A 20,795-nucleotide genomic window follows, 5' to 3' on the forward strand; every position below is an offset into this window, starting at 1 on the left:
TATGAGGAAACTACAAAAGCCAGCAAGATCTAAAACAAAGCAAAACAAACAAAAAACAATAAACAAAAATAAAAACCATCATTTGCATAATTTTTTTTCTGTCAAAAGAGCAAGGTTGGGTACAGCAGTTTTGGGTACAGCAGCATAGACTGGAGGAACCATTCTGAACCATTCTCTTCCTTCATGTTTCATCTAGCCTCCTCAACCATGCTTTCATGTCCATGTCCAAAGGGCCTGTGGGAGGAAGGTGGCTGGAGAGATAGCTCAGCAGTTAAGGGCACTTGCTTCTCTTGCAAAGAACCTGGGTTCAATTCAAAGCCGACCCCCACGTGGGAATTGTGGATCACAAGTGTAACTCCAGATCCAAGGGATCAGATCCCCTTTTCTGGCATCTGTAAGTATTGTGTGCATATAGTACACATACGGCTGTACACAAATGCAGGCAAACACTCAAACATGATTTTTTTTCTAAAGACATCTTGGGGAGACAGTAATCTATCAACTTTACAGGCTCTAATTTACTCAAGTACACCCCTCAAACACAATTCTCCAAGTGGTCGTGTGCATGATGTATTCCAGCAGTATCGCCCTTCCTGTTCTAATTTATAGGGGGAAAATACACAGTGCACTAACAAGAGTGGGGAGAAATTACTCACCCATAGGATAAGGTTAGTCTTTTTTGCTAGCACTTTTCTACTTGTGTCCATCTGCTGCTGCTTGTTCCTGGAGCCTGCCATAAACAGGTACATTTGGCTCCAGTATCCACTAAAGCCTAAGTTGTCCTTATTAGTAAGGACCAACAAACATGTAATTCAATGTGGGGCCTCGGGTTACCCTGCATGGACCTCACCTGCAGGTAACACTGACCATCTTATCTTGTTAAGGGTGCAGTGGAAGACTTCTGTTTCGTGAGAGCTCCTACCTCCACAGCAGTGGGAATGCACTGGAGGAGTGATAACCTGAAGATATTTTATTCTCTAGCTTCCATGTGTGCACACACACCTATACACACACAAAACTGATAGTTTGAATGAGAATGACCCTAATAGGCTCATGTTTGGTCTCCTCTTGGAACTGTTCAGGATCAGGTGTGGCCTTTTTGGAAGAGGTGTGTCAGTGGGGATGGGTTTGCTTTAAAAGCCTACACCATCCTTACCTATCTCAAGATGTGACCATACATACAGGTACTGCTCCTGCACACCTGTCTGCTGCCGTGCCTTCCACCATGATGGTCATAGACGCTAATGCTCTGGAGCTGTGAGCTCTCAAATTAAATGCTTTCTTCTATAGGCTGCCCCAGTGTTTTATCATGGCAATAAAATTAACGGAGACAAAAACCTTGCAAGTCTGTAGCTTTATTTTGACCCATTATCTATTTCCTGCCAAATCAGAGGCTAACATGGAAAACGTCACCTGCATGTCCTTTTCCACGTGTCGTTCCTCCCTCATGCCAAGTTCCCTCAAGGCAGACAGCTCAGTTTCAGCTGTACGTCTTATCACCCAGGGCAGGAACCCTGCAACCACCACTGCAGCACAGGAGCATGCCAATTAAACCACACAGAGAAGTCAGGGCACCAGCAGACCAGAAAAGATTCCATTAAGTCCAGCTTGGTGAACCCATGGGTTTATTCGGATTACTTACAGGACTCAAGAGACTTGAAGGCAGCTACAGGACCAAGCAGGCCCCATGGAACTTAAAAGCAACTCTTAACACCCCACTCCCTTGTCTGTTTACTCTGTATAATCTGGCACCTTCCCTCTTTTCCCAAGACAATGTTAGCATGTTTAATCACATGGAGGTCATCTGCATGTGACTGCAACTGCTCTAAGGGTGATAAGCGTCATACCAACACGAAGGACAGCTACACTGCAGGGAAGCACAGAACACTGCTGATGTCACTGTGCTACCATTTCTCAGTGGTGCCATGCGTAGAAGGCCCCAGGCACCAGAATGAGTATAGAGAATGGTACTAGGTTACAGAGCCCCCCAAATAGAGCATAAGGTAGCTAGCTCCAGAGAGCACTGAGAAGCAGTGAGTGACACAGGCTAAGTCCACCCGCCCACAGTTTGTACTGAGGTACATGGTTTGGCTTCCCTGGCAGAACTGAGTGATGAGGCTAATCCAGCTGCCATGCAGGAGAGAAGAGCAGACAATGTCCTGAGTGGTAATGAGGACTTGAACACTCAGGACACCCGCTTGCTGGTGTCTGCAGCTTGAACCTTTACCCCAACAGTGGCTCCCAAGACCCCAAAAACAGAGACAACAGGAATTGCTATCAAGATCCACTTTGGTTTGCCAAAAACCTGCAATGTTCCAGCCCCAGGTGGGCTCTGGGCATCTGGCAGAAGCCAGATGTTACCTTAGGCCTCTTGGTATTTATGCCTCATTCTTCAGAAGAGCCCCTTGGAGGTTAGCAGTCTAAGTTGTGTACAGACCAGGAGAGGTGTGCAGAGTCCTCTTCACTATAGAGACAGGGCAAACCCAGGAACCACATAGGTGCTGCATGGCCTACTGGTTGACTGGGTGAGCAGAAGAGACCTGAGGTCTCACAAACACCTCACACAAAAAATGAGAAATAGAAAGCTATTTTATTAACACGCTTTACATTTACAGTTCATTAGCTAATCAACATCAACATGCAAAAATAAGCGCTAGATACAAACCTCTACAATATGGTTGTGTGTGAATTACAATGGTTCATCTGTTCTGAAAACCCGTCAGTACTTCGCTCAACTACCAGTTTCTGTAATGAAAAGCATTTACACTCTAGGACTACGGAACCACCTGGCAAGGCCTCTGCAGAAACTCAGTCCAGTGGCTTTCCCGTGAATACATTCTCAAAGCAGGAGATAAGGCGGTGCTGGAGGGTGAGATATTGAACCTGTGCACAGACACAGCCCCAGACACCCTGGCCATGTGGGCAGAGCCTCCTCAAGTAGCAGCCCAGGTGTGTGAGGTGCATGGTGCTCTGGCAGCAGCTAGACAGTGAAGTCAGGAAAGGCCTCGGCACCACGTCACAAGTCACTGCAGCCAACCTGGTGTGGCCAACAGGAGTTGGAAAAGGACCAGCCTGCTCCTCAAGCTCCCCTGAGTCCCATCACTAGCAAAAGGAAGGAAATGGAGAAACACAGGGAAATAACCGATGAACCAATTCCTACTTCTGAGATGCTCTGGATCTCCTTGGTGTTCAGGTCACACTGGAGAGAAAGTTTCCTTTGAGAGGTACACGAACTTGCAGAGGCATCAGTCGACTTATGTTACAAAATCCTACCAACCAAACGCTGTTCTCAAGCACAGACTTATTAAATCTCACTTCCTCTTATTCTAAGAGTATTTGTCGTTGCTCACTGATCTTTGGTCGCAAGAAACAAATGCCGAGGCAGGCTGGGGTCTGGGGTCTGGGGTCAGGGGTCAAGGTAGGAGGGTATGTCTCCCACCAACCACAGCCTCTGGCCGGAGGCGTGCACGTGGCAACGCAGGGCCTACATGATATATACTTTCTCAGCTTGGGAGAAGTGGAAGACTTCTTTGGTTCTTGGGCAAACAACTTTATCATCTTGACGGATAGAAAGCAGAGACTGAAAAACAAGACCAAAGTTAGGCATTAAAATGAGAAAATCCTGCACAAAGTAAGATCTGAATTAAAGTTCATTTCAAATAAACTACCATAGAATAAACCATCTAATCTTATGTTTAACTTTTAGATTTATGTTTATGAGTATTTTGCCTGCATGTACGCATACGTGTGCCTGGTGCTTGTGAGAATCAGAAATGGGTGTCAGATCCCATGGAACTTAAGTTACTCATGGAACTGGAGTTATGGATAGGTATGAGCTACCATACAGATGTTTGGAACCAAATCCAGGTCCTCTAGAAGAGCAACAAATGCTCTTAACCACTGAGCCATCTCTTCAGTCTTGAGCCATCTAATCTTACAAAGTCACTTGAAGACACACCTGTCAAAGTTGTTCAAACGTGTTACTACTACACCCACCCTAGTGTCCCCTTGCCCTCCAAACAGCTGCCCTGCCCAACCTAGCCTAGCCCACTGCCCTGATCATCCGGGCCTCTCACATTGTAGCCATAGACATAGCCATTAGGCAGCATCATGGGTGGGTTGTTCTCATTCATCACGTCACCAGAGATCTTGCAGACCAGGCGGGAGTTGGCACAGTGAGCCATGGGCAGGGGTTGTGCCAGCTTGTTCAGAGAGCGGCTGCACACAGGGCAGTCAGGGCTCTTGGAGCTGCCATCTTCCTTGTAGCACTGTCTGTACACTTGGTTAAGGAAAGGTTGTTCCAACAAGGGAAGCAACAAGGCAGGCATGCTGTGACCATTGCTGTCTAGACATAGGGCATCCTCATGGCCGATGGGACACCACACAGAAGACAAATAGGGCTTCCATCGAAGTTAAAAAGAATGCTATAGCCATTCAACAACAATGGTCCCCAAGACCTGACTCAAGATAACCCACCCACTAGCATAGCCACCCAGTGGGACTATGCATTCCTGCTGGCATTCTCACCCAACTGTGAGACAGCCAAGTGGGATGTGCCGGAGACTGCAGAGACTGTCAGAAGGGGGCAGACAAACACATGCTTACTCTCCAGTGTCCACCAGAGATGGGGAGAAGGATGGGCCTTGAGCCTCAGCTTAGAGCACAGCACAACAGGTACCAGCTGTGATCCCAGATCAGCCACTACTTTATGGGACAGCCAGTCACACAGAATGGGGTTGGCTACATGTAGCAATCAAGCCAGGCACATAGAGACAGGTGGAGCCAGAGATAGGCTTTAGCCACACAACAGATCAATAGATCCAGGCAATCCACATAAGAGTCACTCACATGAGGGGGCTGGGACAGACCCACAAGAGATGAGGTCAACCTGAGTTCTGACTACAGGAACCATACAATGGGTGGGAGTCAAACATATTTAGGAAGGTCAGCTACACAAAGGACAAGAATCTACCATGGGGGGCAGGGGGTCCATCACAGGAAGGACTAGGTCAATATACAAGGAATGGATCAGTTACCTGCAGGGCTTAGTATGCCAAATATAAACAAGGAGGGATCAGCCTTTCTTGTCTTTCCTAAGGAAGGAGGCTGTCCTTGCCAGAGCCATGACCATTATGAGTCAAGCTGAGAAGTCAAGCTGGCTGGACAGCTAGGGCTCAGGTCTTAAGGACTCTTGGGAAGCCTGTATCAGGTACATGGCAACACTTGAGGTGTAAAACATGGCAACACTTGAGATGCAAAAGCCACAAAGAGTACACAGACCAAGGAAAGAACAAGCTATGGGTCCTAGGCTCTCAACTTTACCCCCAAAGGACAAGGTAGAACAAGAGGATACGGTGTCTTTATTGCCGAGAGCCCAGCCTGCAGGGTGAGCGTGAAGACGGAGCTATTTCCTAGCTGGTGCAGTCTGTAGTTGTCATAACGGAACTGCTGGATCAGCATTCGCCACCGGGCTGGGTCCAGAAGGTCCTGAAAGACAATGAGAAAGCGCTGGGTTCCTCCCCTGGCAGTTAGTGGCAGGCCCAGCCAGTACAAATGCCCCCAAAACCATTGCAAGACCCTCGCTGGCTTAATGTTCCAAAACACTCCCTGGTATGTATCCTGCGGTCTTGCAACTATAGAATCACAGAGAATAAAAACTGAAAGGGAGGTCACTCCAAAGAAGAAATGATAGACAGATGATAGCAGATGACCCCAGCTCAGAAGAACTATGCCTGGTTAATGTGTGTGTCTTAGATACAGATAAGGAACACACATGTACGAGAGTAAAAGAGGTAAAACCTAAGCATCATTAGGGTCACAACACACTTCACTCTCACCTTTCTATAAACACTGTTTTCAGTATTAATTCTATAAAAAGCAGTCTATGGAGGATCATGCCTAATCAGGGAGGCTCTCATATAAGGAACAGCATCATCCTTCAGGGACTTTCTCCTCAGGCCAGACCACCACTTCCTCTGAAGGAAGCTTCTCTGCCTTCGTCACTATTGTCCTGGTTCTTCCCTCCTTAATTTACAAAAGCCATTCTTTCCTGTCTCTGTTTCAGCTTGCGGTACCCTGAATTGCCTGACTGCCCCTAAGACAAAGGTTTCCAGTATGATTTTGTCTTTCTCTTTCAGGTCACCAAATTTCTGTCACTAACAGGTCTTGATAAGCTATCCCTGTTGCCCTGCTGACCTGCAGCCCATCAGCAATATTCTCCCTGTGCTCACTGGTGGGACACTGGGTATGACCCACCCCTCCCTGTGCCATGAGGCCTTGCATGTGAGAGAGAGGGGGGGGGGTTAATCTTCTAATTCAGATGCCTCAGGCACAAACCAAACTTTCTCCAATGCAGTGAAGAGACGTTTGACACCAGTTTTAAAAATGAGTTTAGACATTCCTGACACTCTGGCCTGATGGCATTTCAATACACAAAGCTGGGCAGGCTTACTAGGACCCAGAGCAAATCCAGCATCTTCAAAAAGGTACTAACTGGGTCTACTTGGGCATGCTGGCACTGTGTGTGAGCCTGCAGGCAGACACAATAGCCTCTGACAGAGACCAGTCTCAGGGCTCAGGGAACAAAGTATATAACTCTCTGAGCAAAGCCTGTACCTAATGCCTTCAGAGGCCCTGGCTTGGTAAGGCGATACTCAACAGAATTAAAAGCCATAGGCTAATCACTGAGCCAGGCACAGATACCCCAAAGTGAGGCTGAAGTTTGTACAAAGCTATCTAAACAATGGAGCATGACCACACCTTGTCCCAGAACCTCCCTCACCAATGTCCAGGGAACAGAGGGCTGCAAGCAACAGCCTGCCCCAAGTAAAAAGACCAGGAACAGCCAATGAAGGGCAAGATCACTACCACGACCCTCTAGTGCCCTTCAGACCCAGAACTCTGGTCCTCCAGAGAAAGTTAAGGAGGCCAGAAAGAGTAGAGCAGGAGACAGGCTGAGGACATGTCAGAAAGACTACAGGAAGAGAACACCAAGGAGGGGTGGCAGGGTGTGGAGACCCAGAGCCTGCCAGGTTGAAGCCTCCTGACCTTTACCCCAAACTTTGCATCAGCTGGATGGGAATAAAGCAAGAAAAGCATGGCTGGGTAGGGACAAGCTTTGAGGTTAGGAGAAGTGACAACAGATGGGCCCTCAGGAGCTGGCCAGCAGCCTCTAGTCTATCCCAGTGGGCCCCTGACTTCAAGGTCCAGCAGGAACTTAGATAACAGGGTCGTGAACATTACCTTGTATGGGGAGATGTGTGTATCTGGCGGAAAGGCCAACATGCCCATGACCTGGCGGACCTCATCCAGCTGGCTCCCTTCAGCCTGACTGAAGTGCTTTCTTGCATGTCTGAAAAACAGCAGTTTGGCACATTTAAGTTTGTATTCCCAGCTTTTCAATAATTAATCACTTAAACAATCAATTCAGAGGTTAAAAGACAACTTGTGAGAATTAGATATTTCCTTCTACTATGTGGATCCTAGGAGTTAAACCAAGGTTGCCAGGCTTGGAGGCAAGTGTCTATACCTGCTAAGCCAACTCTCTAATAATGCCTGAATTTCCAATTTTAAGGATCTGGATTAAAAGGTCCTTCAGAGTGTGGCACAAAGGAATCCAGTTTCAGAAGATGTCCTGGGTGGGGCTTGGGGGGTCAAGACATCAGGAAATGGGTTCAATTAGTGCTAAGAATTATTGCCTGAGCCCTATGGGATTCCAAGCTCAGGCCCAGGAACTTCTAGTCCAGCATTTTCAATTGTAAGTTGTTCAGAGCAATTCAGGCCCACAGATGGACTACAAGGCCTGTCTAGCCCATACACTATGGTCTTTCACATGTGATACACATGGCTGGCTCCAGACCAGGGCCTATTTTACCTGGAAGTGCTGGGCAGCCAGGAGGAGTATGGAACTCTCCTCTGCTGGCCACTAGCCCTGAAGACCTTAGGTTTCATCTTTCCATGAGGCCTCATTCGCTGTCATATCTTATATACTCTGAGTCCCTCTTGCAGAACCAGTCCCTCTAATTAATGGTCAGTGACACAGCACAGCAGGTCCCACAGAACCAATGTAGGTCAGCCCTGTGCTAAGCCAGAAAAAAAAAAAAAAAAAAAAAAAAAAAAGAGCTAGGAGGTCCTGGGAACCTGAGGCAGCCTTGAGGTAAGTATGGTTAGATAGAGAATAAAGTTAGAAGACAATGTCACCAAGCAGCCTCCAGGGAGTAGCAAGATGGCCAAAAAGCCAAAGAGTGGGAGGTATGTCCAGGTTTAGGATACAATCGCCTGGTCTACATAGCTTCCTGCTCAACAGAAGCAGTGAACTGAGACCAGTACCAGGCCTAGGACTCTGACATCCTAATCTGAGGGTAAAGGAACCAATTGCTTTAATGATCACAGACAGTGTAAGAAAAACAAAACGCAGTTTGGCTCTTCATCGTCTCCCAAGGGCTATAGGTTGAAAGCTTGGCTGTCAGCCTCCGGCACGGCTCGAGGGCCCACTGCAGTAAGTTAGGTCATTTGGGGGTATTCTCCAAGGGATAGAGGTACACTGACCCCTTGCTACTCTGTTTCCTGTTGTTCTGAACTAAGCAGCTGTGCTCTACTATATTCCTCTGCCATCCTCTTCTTCATTATAGGTGCCACACAATGGGGCCAAGTGACAGAAAACACAGCCACAATGAGCTTAGCTTGTTCAGCTTCAAAGCCGTTTGCCTCAGGTATACATCACATCAAAACTGGCAAGTAGCACACAGCCACACCAATTTTCCCTGTGAAAACGTAAATGACTGACACACCCATCAACCAGCCAGTCTCCAGTCTGAGGAGAGTGACACTCCCTAGAACACTCAGGAAGCTGAGGAAAGGACTGCTTGATCTCAGGACTTTGAAGAGTAGGCAGCAAAATGTGATCCTATCTTTTTTTCTGGGGGGGGGGGATACAGAGTCTTACTATATGTAACCCTGGAACTTGCTCTGTAGACCAGGCTGTCTCCAAATTCACAGAGACCCACTTGCCTCTGTCTCTACGTACTGGGATCAGAGGCACATACCACTACTCTAGGCATGACCAGGTCTCTTAAAAAAGAAATAAGAAAGTAGAAATTAACTAATGGTAGAGCACCCTGTTTACCATGCGCAAGACCTAGAAAGAAGAGGGATTAGTGACAGCAGCAGTAAGGTCCACAGCCAGCTCTAGGTGCCCTACCCTCACCCTCCCATGTTCTAGGAACAGCAGTCCTGGGTTCACTAAAAGCTAAGCCGAGGCTGGGCCTGCAGGGCTTTGCTCCGTATCCAGGGTTCTCTGGTGAGACAGGTCACTGATGAGTATCAGCAATCACAGACAAGACACCTTCTGGAAGATATATTCCTTCAGTGCCTATGCTGAGAGATGCCACCAGCTCAGCACATGTCTAGGGAGCAGTATGTCATGTTTTCACTGGTCTACCACATGGCCCTGCCCATAGTATTCATCCCTGTTCACATTCCAGAACTGGGCAGGAGCCCCGGCAAAGCTAGAATTGGAGAGCCCCAGCTACAGAAGGAAGTTACTGCTCTAACTTTGGCATACACTGACCAGACACCTGGTGGGCACTGGGAAGGGTTCATGAAGCCCACTGAAAGTAAGTAGTTCAGGGGAACTGGCACATGGGGCTCTCTGTGACACTCTAGCCAAAAAAAGGTGAGTCTTATGCTTGACTGCTAGAGACCCACTGGGGACCTGCTAAGTAGAGGCCACATGATCAGCCAGCCACTGATCCCTGAGGGCAGAGATAGACCTCAGAAGCTCAGATACGCCTGCAGAAAGCCCTGAGGCATTCTTCTCGACTCGAGTATGCTCTCATGGCCACAATGAAAACCTTGAACTCCAAGGGTCAGACCCTTGGAGCATACTTGTTACTTAAAGCTGATGATTATTTTCCAAGTGGAAAAGACAGGACCTGGAGCCCCAATCACAGGTTTACATAGGTGGATGGGATGCCAGTCTAGCTCACTTGAAAGCTATCATGAGTCTGACCTGTCACATGAAACTGCCTGTGGAGCAGAGGACCTCAATCTCTGGCTTAGAACACAGAAATGTAGTTAGCATGCAGGATTGAAACCATCAGACTAGAGTGCCCCAACCTGTGTGTTCTTTGTCCAGCACTCCAACCAAGAGCACAGGGAAAGAAGAATGGCAGTTGAGTGTCCTGTCCTAATGTAAGAAACCTTGTCTATAGCATATCCTACCTCACAGCATCCAGGCGTTTGTTCTGCCGTACAAGTTCAATGAACTCCTGAATCCTGAGGCTGAACTCCAGGCAGCTCTGAAGGCAAAGACAGAAAGGGTTAGAAGGTGCCACCTGTTGGCAGTGCCATGGCCTAGGCATCTGGGCACCAGGACCCACAGGTCCCACAAATTCTATCAAATCTCAGGGCCTCTCCATGGGCACCGGGAAGCATTGTTATGGCCAAAGCCTCTATTCTGACACGCAGCAGTGCTCTTATGGTAGGAACAATGCATTATACAGATGGTGAGTCCAATACCTGAAGGCAGTCATGTGGTACCTGGATGGGCAGAGGGTTTTCTAGGTCCTCTACACTCAAGGTACTATTGTCTATGAATACCATAAGCATTCTTCCTCTAAATGGGTTTCCTCTAGCTGGGCATGGTGGAGCACACCATTAATCACAGCACTCAGGAGACAGAGACAGGTAGATCACTGTGAATTCAAGACAGTCTGCTGTACATATTGAGTAGTTCAGGAGAGTAAAGAGGCCTTGTTTCAGTAAAAAAAAAGAAAAAGAAAAGAAAAAAAAGAGAGAAAAGGAGAGGAAGAGTAAGAGAGAGAGAGGAAGGGGGGAGACAGTGACACACACATACACACACATAGAGAGAGAGAGAGAGAGAGAGAGAGAGAGAGAGAGAGAGAGAGAGAGAGAGAGAGAGAGAGAAGTTTCCTCTCTACCACTCCCACCAGGCTTCAACTCAGCACATTTCTTGTCTGTACTGTAAGCCTTGCTGCCTGAGGTGGTGGCTGCTCTGGAAATAAACAGCCCATGAGCTATTTATCGAAGACTGACACTGGTGGAAGGAGACAGTGCCCCAAGTGGATGTGGAGTAGCAAGAAGGTGACACCTCAAAGGTGCTGACAGGGAACACTCAGGCAACCACAAAAGGTGAAAGGCTGAGAAGATGACAGGGGATGTCTTTCTCTTATTGGCCGATGAATAAAACACTGATTGGTCAGTACCAGGCAGGAAGTATAGGCAGGGCTACCAGACGAGGAGAATGCTGGGGAAGAGCGAGGCAGAGAGAAGCCACCAGGGAGACAGCATGGCATGTAGCGGCCAAAGGAGTAACGTGCTGGAGCTACAGGTAAGCCACAGCCTCATGGCAATCCATAGCTTAATAGAATTTGGTTAACAATTAAGAGAGAGCTAGCTAATAAGAAGCCTGGAGTTGGTGGTGTACCCCTTTAATCCCAGCACTTGGGAGGCAGAGGCAGGCAGATCTCTGTGAGTTCGAGGCCAGCCTGGTCTACAGATTTAGTTCCAGGACAGGCTCCAAAGCAATACAGAGAAACCCTGTCTCAAAAAACAAAACAAAACAAAACAAAACAAAACAAAACAAAACAAAAAGAAGCCTGAGCCATCAGCCCAACAGGGTGTTTATTTGGGGCTGAAGGGCAGTGGGACCAGGTAGAACAGAAACTCCAACTTCCAGGCAGAAACAGGGATAGCACAAATACCCTAGGACAGAAGGAACAAAATACCTGGAGCAATAAGCCCAAGGAAGCTAATGTTCCTGTAAAGACTCCAGGCTGGAGGGGATCAAGAGATTAGAGAATGGGTGGGTTGGGGCTGAAGAGATGGCTCAGAGTTTAAGGGCACTGGCTGCTCTTCCCGGGGTTCTGAGTTCAATTCTCAGCAACCACATGATGGCTCACAACCATCTGCAATGAGATCTGGTGCCTTCTTCTGGCATGTAGGCATACAAGCAGGCAGAACACTGTATACCTAATAAATAACCTTTAAAAAAAAAAATGGGTGGGTCCTTGAATGGCAGCTCTGCAAGATTTGCAGTTCTAAGGGAGATCTATCAGCACTGCAGTGGATCAGTACAGGGGACAGACAGTACCAGGTATGCTGGCAGATGCCATCTACATAGAAGCCCAAAGCTGACTCTGAAACCAGCACTCCAATCCAATGCAGGCAGAAGTTCCTGTGACTGGAGGCTAGAGCCACCAGTCACAGGATTAACTACCCCCACCTTACAAAGACAGCATCTTTCTATGCAAGTAATAATCAATAATCTAAAGATCCCTAGGTAACGGGCTGTAGAGCACTTGCCCAGCATGTACAGAGCCACCCGTAAAACCAGCAACTAGGAGCCCGAGGCAAGGCCTTAGTAAATTTGAGGTTAGCCTGGGCTACACTGCAAGGCAAGTCTCCCTAAAAGCTACTCAAAATCTTCAGCATAGCTTCAGGACATGCAGAGCATTTCCCACCAGAAGCAAGAACGAGGACATGAAAAACTAGTCTAAGACTATTCATCACATTACTGATTCTAGAGAATCTATATTACAATAGCACAGACTTCACATGGCAAGTAACTCATTCATGAACATGTAAGACTTAAACTCAATTCCCCAGTGCTGCATCCTTTCCCACCTAGCCTCCTCTGTGTATCCAATACCATGGCCCATTTCAATGTAACTCCAGCAGAGCATACTTCAGAGCCAGCTGCCTTAACCCTATTCCACCAACACAATGTAACCATACCTACTTAACTACTTACTCTGTGTAGCAAAAGGAAGATGACAAGGGATGTCCAGTTTCTCTGATTCCCTACCCTGTGCCCTCTGTACCCAGGCTGAGGGCCAAGTAGGCTGGAAACACAGTACATCCCAAGCCTGATCAGGAGCTGTCCTGACTGGGTTTATGTGGCAGGCTTGATATGATCAGGGCAAGACAGGCCCCATTGATGAATGGAGGGGTACATGTGGGTGTTCTGCTGCCTTTAAAGCCAGCAAAACAGGAACTGAAGGTGAATCTGCACATTAGAGCTCCATAAGCTGCAGAATAACATTGTTCATTCTATAACAGGTGGACACCAGTGTGATGTTTAAAAGCAGGATGAAGCCACTATACAGGTATTAAAGGAAAAGCATTATTTCTCCCCCAAGACAGGGTTTCTCTGTGTAACAGCCCTGGCTATCATGTAGAAGCTTTGTAGACTAACTTTGTAGACCAGGCTGGCCTTGAACTCAAACTCAACAGAGATCTACCCGCCTCTGCCTCCCAAGCAAAAAGTTTTGTTTCATAAAACATATACTTTAAATCTGACTTTATTGTTAAGGAGCAATAGCCTCTAACAGTTAACTTTCAAACACCTTACCAATATACAGAAGCACCTTTGGTTATGCAAATTAACCCCCCCCCCCCGAATCTACCAGTCATAGAGCAGGATGACTGTCTACCCTGTTCACCCTGCAGCAGCTGAAAACTGAATTTACCATTCTGTGTGACTTCTAGACTGCTCTTTCAGTATCCTTCAAGCCTTGAGTCCTGAGCTAATTTACAGATCTTACCGTCTTGGTGCCTTGTTATATAGTATCCCCAATTTAGTGTGTCTGATCTGTGGGATCTTAGGGCAGTGTGGCTCCTCTACTATTTCTCTGGTGTGTGTATTCAAATTATACAGATAGTGTGATGTGATGGGCAGGCCTGTCACCAGGCTCTTTTAGAGTGTTTCTGGATAACTAACACTCCCTTCTACCTCACTTCTTAGACACTATAGCAACGCTCGCCTGCCCAACATTCAGTCAGCACCTCAATTTCTCAGGCTCTGTCTACCCAGACTGTCTATCCCTGGTCCACATGGAGCACTCAGTAATTCAGCAAGCTTGTAGACACACTGCCCAGAGAGGTCAAAGCTTGGGTGATCACCTCATGGAAGAGATAAAAGCCCAGTGTTCTTTCTCTGGGAGGGAGTGAGGATGGAACTAAGTAAGCCAGACTGTTACATATCAATTCTGGCTTTCCTTTTAGGAGTTCCATACCAAGATCCTCACTCGCGGCTCTACTCTTTTGTTCCATCTTTGCCTTGTGCTCACTTTGCAACCCTCAGTGGCAGAGTGTGTCACTCCTGGCTGGTGACTACAAGCATCCCAACAAACTCAAACAGATGGATTAAAGCAGCATTCAGTTTGGAAAACAGAAAACACCGCCCCTGTGGTGGAAGCAGGGGCCCTAGGATGATAATTTTCAGTGAGCAGGTTTAAGTTCTGTGGTCTGTGTTTTCCTTGTAAAGAATGTTTTAAATGTACAAAGTATATATTCAGCAAAATGCCACGTATCAGAGTTCTGCAGCCCGTCTGACTGAGTGGGGAACCCACAGGCTGCCTCACGTGCAGTGGGCGTGAGCATGCTGCATATGTGACGGGACTCCATACTTCACTCCTGAACCAAACCAACAGAAGAGGCTACTCCTCAAGGTTTTTACCTGAAGGAGAAGCACTATCACCCAAACCCAACAAGTCAATCTTATAAATCAAAGGCTACAAAGCAGGTAAGGGCATGATGGTCCTGGGTAGGTAGCAAAGCTTCTACCCAACTTTGGCCTCTCCTCCAATAGAGACCCGTTCTCCATTAGAAGACCAACCAGGAAAGCCCACATACCTTCATCTTCCGGAGTCGGGACTTGTTATCATGGCACCATGCAAGGCAGGTGGCTGTCTCACGCCTCTCCAAGGACTCCTCCACTTCTTTGGCTGTCAGGAACATCTCGATATTCACAAGGTCCTTAGAGGAAGGGGCAGCTCAGGTCACAACATGCCTATGGCCTACAAGCAGGGGCAACTGGTTTCTACCCTCTTCACCCCAGTCTCTTTCCTGCTCAAGAGTTTAGGCTTGGCCCAAGTGCACACCTGCCTCCTGTCCAACCTGTCTAGGGCATTGCTCATAGAAAGTACCCAGGGAATAAGATTCCAGGGAGCAGGAGAAGTCCACGAGGACTGGGAAGCTTACAGGTGGCAGATGCCTACTAGAGGAACCAGACTCTTCCTGCTTTAAGAAAGGCCAACAAGGATCGTAAGCACTAGACTGCTACAGACACACTTGGACTGGCTCTCAGCACAAGGTACAGGCACTCTGTGGTTGATCTTGGTAATTTGGTGAGATTTACAATCACCATGGAAATTAATCTCTGTGCATGTCTGTAAGGGATGACCTAGATTAGGTAAATTTTAGAGGTGGGAAAATTCATCTTAAATGTGGGTTGTACTATTCCAAGGGCTGGGGTCTCAACACTAAGACAGAGAATGAAAACTGAGAACCAGTAATCATCTCTATTTCCTAACTCTGCACCCACATCAACGGCTGCCTCCTGCTTCTGCTGCCGTGCCTTCTTTGGCACGCTGGACTATTTCCTGTAACTCTAAGACAAATTAAACCTTCCTTCGTTAATTTGCTTTTGTCAGGCACTTTGTTACAGCAACAACAAAAGTACTAACCCCAACTAAAACCCTAAAACAGGGTACAGTGCCCCGCAGCCTACATCCTAAAGTTCTCTTTTGCTTTGTTGTTTAAACACACCTGAAGTGTGTGTAGGAGGGGGCTTGATAACAACATTCTCTCCAGTGCCTGTGTTCTTTGAAAAGATCCAAAGACAGAAAATCTGCTGAGCTCTGGAGTGTTCATACAAGGCCAGGCCCCCTCTACATTAAAAGGGTCCAGCAACATTAGCAAGAATGAGTGGTCTGGAACGCTGAGATATATGCACATTATGAGAAAAGCAGGGAAGCTATCTGAAGAAAACGGAAAGAAATTTCTTTTAATTTTTAGAAATCCACCAGTTAGTGGCCAGATATTCAGAGGTCAGAAAATGAATCTAGGAGTTTGTTCTCTTTCCACCATGTTGTTCACAGGGATCAAAATCAGTTGTTTTGGCAATTAAGTGTCTTTATTTGCTGAACCATCTCATCAGTCTGAAAACACAATTTCAAAAGTGAAACTTCTTTCCTGTCTGAGATGTACTCCAACAAAAACATATTAATAAAAAAGTTTCTCAACTAATAAGGAGAACGCCAGCACAAAAGAACTGATAATTACTAGTTGAGCCATGTACAATATGCTCTGGCCAGGATCTACTACAAGGGACCTACCTACCTGATATTCCTCCTGCCAAGCCCTATGACAAGGGTCCTAGTTAGCATCACACCCCAACATTGGACACTACACATGCACGGCAATGACCAGAGACAGGGGATGTGGAGCTAACTGCTGAACACAGTACAAACACAGTCTTTAAGTAAAAGAAATTGTAGTAAGACTCCCTTTTCTTATTTTAAGATAAGCAATTATAAGATGCAGACTAGAGCTAATACCAATGCAATTAAAACCAATGGCCTGGATGGTGTTAGACAGCACAGCTGGGAAAAGATGTTTGCTACCAAAGCCTGACAACCTGAGTTCAATCCCCATGACTCATATGGCAAAGAGAGAAAACTGATGCCCAAAAGCTGCCTTCTAACTTCTACATGTCATGTCGTATTTCCCCAAAATAAATTTAGTGAAAATTTAAAAATCCTGATAGCTTGCTGTGTATTCAGTGTCCAGTGGTAGTGGTAATAACCAGTGGTCACTAGTAGGGGCTAGAAGGCAACAATACCTTTCCCTGATTATATGGGCATGTCACCAGCTCCAGGGAGCTCCTGGCCTTCTCAGGCAATAGAAAGCCAACAAGTTGAAGTTCAGGTGCAAATTCAAGTTGGCCAAAAGCAAGTTAATTGTATTCTGTGATCTTTCAGTGACTATTGGGGCACCACGACAGGTGGGAACAGAAAAGGTGCTCACGTCTAAGCCGGGGACCAAAAGTTCAAAGAGCCCACCTCAATGCCACTCTGGCGAGCCAATTTCACAGCTGTGTTGTAGTAGCCACAGCGCAGCAGATGCTCCACCATCATGCGGTCCATGCGCTTCCGTTTCCACATGCTGGCTGCTGCAGGCTGGTCACTACTGTGCTCCTTGAGGTGCTCGATCCTGCGTTTGCAGAGCTTGGCGCTCTCATCCTCAGCCTGGATGGACTCTACTGCCTAAGTCACAACAAACACACTTGAGATGATTTGTTTCATGACCCACCAGCAGCCATGGAAACATACGGATGCACCACCTCTTCTGTACGTTCTCAAAAAGACAAGCAAGGTAAACGCTGAGGATGTTGTTGGACTATATGATAAAGAATCAGGCTCTACATTTGTTTGGGGGTCAATCTGAACGAGACAGTAATTACTGAGGGGCATGACACACTACGCACCACTTTACACACTTGATGACCACATTTGAGGCTCTAGTTCCCTCAAAAAGGCCTAAAATACATGTGTATCTTTTTTGGTCTAAGCTACACGGTCAGATGCTTAAAATTTGAAATCTGCTGTACTTTCCTTGTCTTATTATTTACTAAAGTGACTCTAATTATTTTGAGTCAGGTCCAATGATGTCTGGCCTGGAGCTTGTAATGTAAACCAGGCTGTCCTCAAATTCACAAAATCCTTCTGGCTCTGCCTCCTGAATGTGGAGATTAAAAGCATGTGTCATGATGTTTGGTCTGACTTTTAAATATTTTATATTTTTTTGGTTAGTCCCCCCTCCCATTTTTGTTTCTTTGAGACAAAAGGGTTTCTCTGTATAGATCAGGCTAACCTTGAACTCAGAGAATCACCTGCCTCTGCCTCCTATGTGCTAGGATTAAAGGCGTGAGCCACCACCACCCAGCTAAATACACACACACACAATATACATATATATGTATGCTGAGCCAATTTTATTCAAAATTAAATTCTAGATAGTTCAACCTATACTGCCCAACATGGCTGCTACCACCCTGTGTACCAGTGAATTATTGGAAGGTCAGTGACAGAGGAACCACATCTATGTCATTACAAGTAAATTCTCATAGCCATGGAGTTAACAGCTAAATGTCAGACACCACAAACCAGGCCGCTGATGACTTTGTGTCTGCTTCCAGGTTGGCTGTGGGGCTACAGTTCTGTTGGGAGTGGGCTTTTGCTTGGCTACTGTTAGGGTTGATCTCAGTCTGAGCTCTTCAGTCTCAGCACGTGACACACTAGGTAAGTTTATCTTCACCTGTGTTGCGTAGGTCTATGAGCCAATGATTTCAGTAGCCTGTCATTCTCCCTGTCCTCTGTCATTCTTCCTGTCCCTTCTCTGGGCTCTGGCCAATCACATCAGAAGTTCATGATCTGTCTGTCATATACTTGCCTTTCTGTCTGCACTGTATTCTAGACTATGTCTTTAGAACCATTTCCCTGTCGTGGTACTCTAGCACTTAGCACCACCACCCACCTGGTTATTTGTTGTGACATATTCTCACTATGTAACCCTGGCCAGCCAGGCTGGCCTTGAACTCACAGGGATCCGCCTGCCTCTGCCTCCCAAGTGCTGGGATTAAAAAGGCTGCACCACCATCGCCTGACCCCTGTGGGTTTAGAAGTTGGTATTTGGCCCCCCCAGTCATCTGTCACATGATCTCTCATGCTCAAGACAATGCTCCCAGGCAGTTGCATTGCAGTTCCTGACCTTTTCTTCTATCTGACCCCATCTATGACTGGGACTGAGTTCTGTAATTCTTTTAGGAAGATGTTTTGAATGACTATTCAAATCCTTAATGGTCAACCTCAGTAGCTAGGTCACTTTGACAGTCCGAGGAAGTTCTGAAACATCAATCTCTGCAAGCCTAGCTTCCTCATTGGTGGTGCTTAGGATACTTTCAGTTCTCTTTCTAGAAGCATGAGGCCTGGACATCTTGCCCAGTTTGCCACTGTCTTCATCTCCCAGCCAGGGACAAATCCCAGAGGACAAACCTTCCTCTTGAGGACACTCAGCTTCTCCACCACACCATCCAGTAGGCTGACCACAGAGTCCACAGCTGGGCAACTACTCAAGGTCTTCTCAAGCTCAGCTACCACCATGGTGACGTGGCTGGTCTCCCGATCAATGTTTTTCTGGGCAGCTCGGAAGCGTTTATTCAGTGTCTCATAGGGCACCTAGACAAAAAAAGGCAGAAGGAACTTCAGCCATGACCTTCTACACAGATACATCCCAGGCACAGCACACAGGCCTCCTTCACATAGGCACAGGCAGCCTGAGACCATCAGCTCTCAAAACACATCTCACAGCACCCTGGACCAGGACCCACAAAGCATGATGACTGGAGACTAAGACATATGCTACCCTACCTAGACTTTGAATAATGCGGAGTCACAATCTTTTCACAAAAAAGAAAAAAAAAGAAATATATATAGACAAAATAACAACAAAGTTTTTTTTATCTAGAAAAACAAACAGTAAAAAAGGTGACCAAAAAGATGAGAGAAAGGGGCTTCTCATTCAGCCAATAGAAGGCTGGAGGTGAGGGCAGGGCAGTCAGGATGGGTCCAAAAGCTTCATACCATTCAGGTTAATGTGAAATAATCATATTTCACATAGAATTACAAATGCACATTAACATTTCTCCTCCATGAAAAGTTGACCTTAATTAAAAAAAAAAAAAAAAAACCACCATTTCCTACAGAAAATTATAAAGTAAGGGATATGTAAAGAATTGCCAAGTCAGTGTGGTTTTCTAAAGGCAGAAAAATCACTGTCACACTTGTCTCTCATTTCCTGGACTGTGATTGTGGGCATAACACATTAAGCTGTGCATGAGCACCATGACCCCCCCCCCCAGGCTAAGCTACAGCCTTGGCTCATCTGCTTTCAAGTACTGCTAGCATTAACTTTTCTGTCACAGCAAACTCACCTATGAAAACATTTTTTTTTTTTCTCTTTTGATACATGGTCTCTCTGTGTAGTCCTAAAACTCTGTAGACCAGGCTGTCCTAGAATTCACAGTGATCCACCTGCTTCTGCCTCCACACATAAAGGTGTGTACCACCACACTTAATATCCAGGTCATCTGCAATCTTAAAACCACTCAGCAATATGGACAGACTCATGGAGGCTCTGTACTCCTCAACATGAAGCAGGCATGGACCCTCCACAGCCAGCCACTGAGCTCATGGTGAGGGTTTAGTTTTGCCTAACCTCATGACAATATACAAAGTTTACAAGGTCAAAACAAATGAAAAGAACATTTTGCTAAACTCCTCTGGCAGGAGTAATGCTAAGAATGAGCTGTTGCCACAGTGGATGGACACTGACTCACACCTGCATGTGCTGCCAAGCTCTAGGATTCAGTCCCAAGTGCAGGAAAAATGCTAGGCTCTCAAGAGGGAAACACCGGCTCCCAGCTATGGTCATGGTAATTCCATGAGCAACATCAACCAAACTGTATCATGTGCGGCTTAGCTGTAAAGAGCACTTGTTACTCTTGTAGAGGGCCTGGGATCAGTTCCCAGCACCCCTATCAGATGGTTCACAACTGCAGGTGACTCCAGTTTCAGGGATGTGACAGTCTCTTGGGGCATCCTCAGGTACCTACATGCACGTGGTACACATACATACACTCAGGGACATGCACATAAATTGATATAAGCAACTCTTTAAAAAAGAAACAAAAACAACAGACTGCAAGGCAGGAGCACTGAGCAAGCAAAGGCAGCCCCACTAGCCCCTCTCGCCTCACAGTGCAGGGTCTGCCCTTTCTCCCTTTCGATGGCCATCCTTTGGGAGGTTTCCCTTCTGACCTGGACCCACACCTTCCTTCAAATACAGTAATACCAAGTTACTAAAAATGAAAAACAAAAAAATCCAAGCCACAAATAAACAAAAGCCCCCAAATTTTTATCATAGTCACACAT

At 46.6% G+C, this 20,795-nt stretch overlaps 1 protein-coding gene across 1 annotated transcript in view; it reads right to left on the reverse strand.

Moving 5' to 3' along the window:
• Positions 1-2,571: 2,571 nt before the first annotated feature.
• The window catches only part of Maea (macrophage erythroblast attacher, E3 ubiquitin ligase), a 40,200-nt gene continuing 21,976 nt past the window's right edge, over positions 2,572-20,795 (reverse strand). The window contains exons 2-9 of the mRNA XM_051200307.1: positions 18,858-19,040; positions 16,866-17,069; positions 14,656-14,778; positions 10,222-10,298; positions 7,243-7,351; positions 5,354-5,487; positions 4,077-4,272; positions 2,572-3,580 (exon numbers count right to left, since the gene is read on the reverse strand). Of these exons, the coding sequence (XP_051056264.1) occupies positions 3,485-3,580; positions 4,077-4,272; positions 5,354-5,487; positions 7,243-7,351; positions 10,222-10,298; positions 14,656-14,778; positions 16,866-17,069; positions 18,858-19,040 (1,122 nt within the window). The 3' untranslated portion in view covers positions 2,572-3,484. The remainder of the gene's footprint in view (positions 3,581-4,076; positions 4,273-5,353; positions 5,488-7,242; positions 7,352-10,221; positions 10,299-14,655; positions 14,779-16,865; positions 17,070-18,857; positions 19,041-20,795) is intronic.

Source organism: Phodopus roborovskii, unplaced genomic scaffold (genome assembly GCF_943737965.1).
Source record: "Phodopus roborovskii unplaced genomic scaffold, PHOROB, whole genome shotgun sequence".
Lineage (NCBI taxonomy): Eukaryota > Metazoa > Chordata > Mammalia > Rodentia > Cricetidae > Phodopus > Phodopus roborovskii.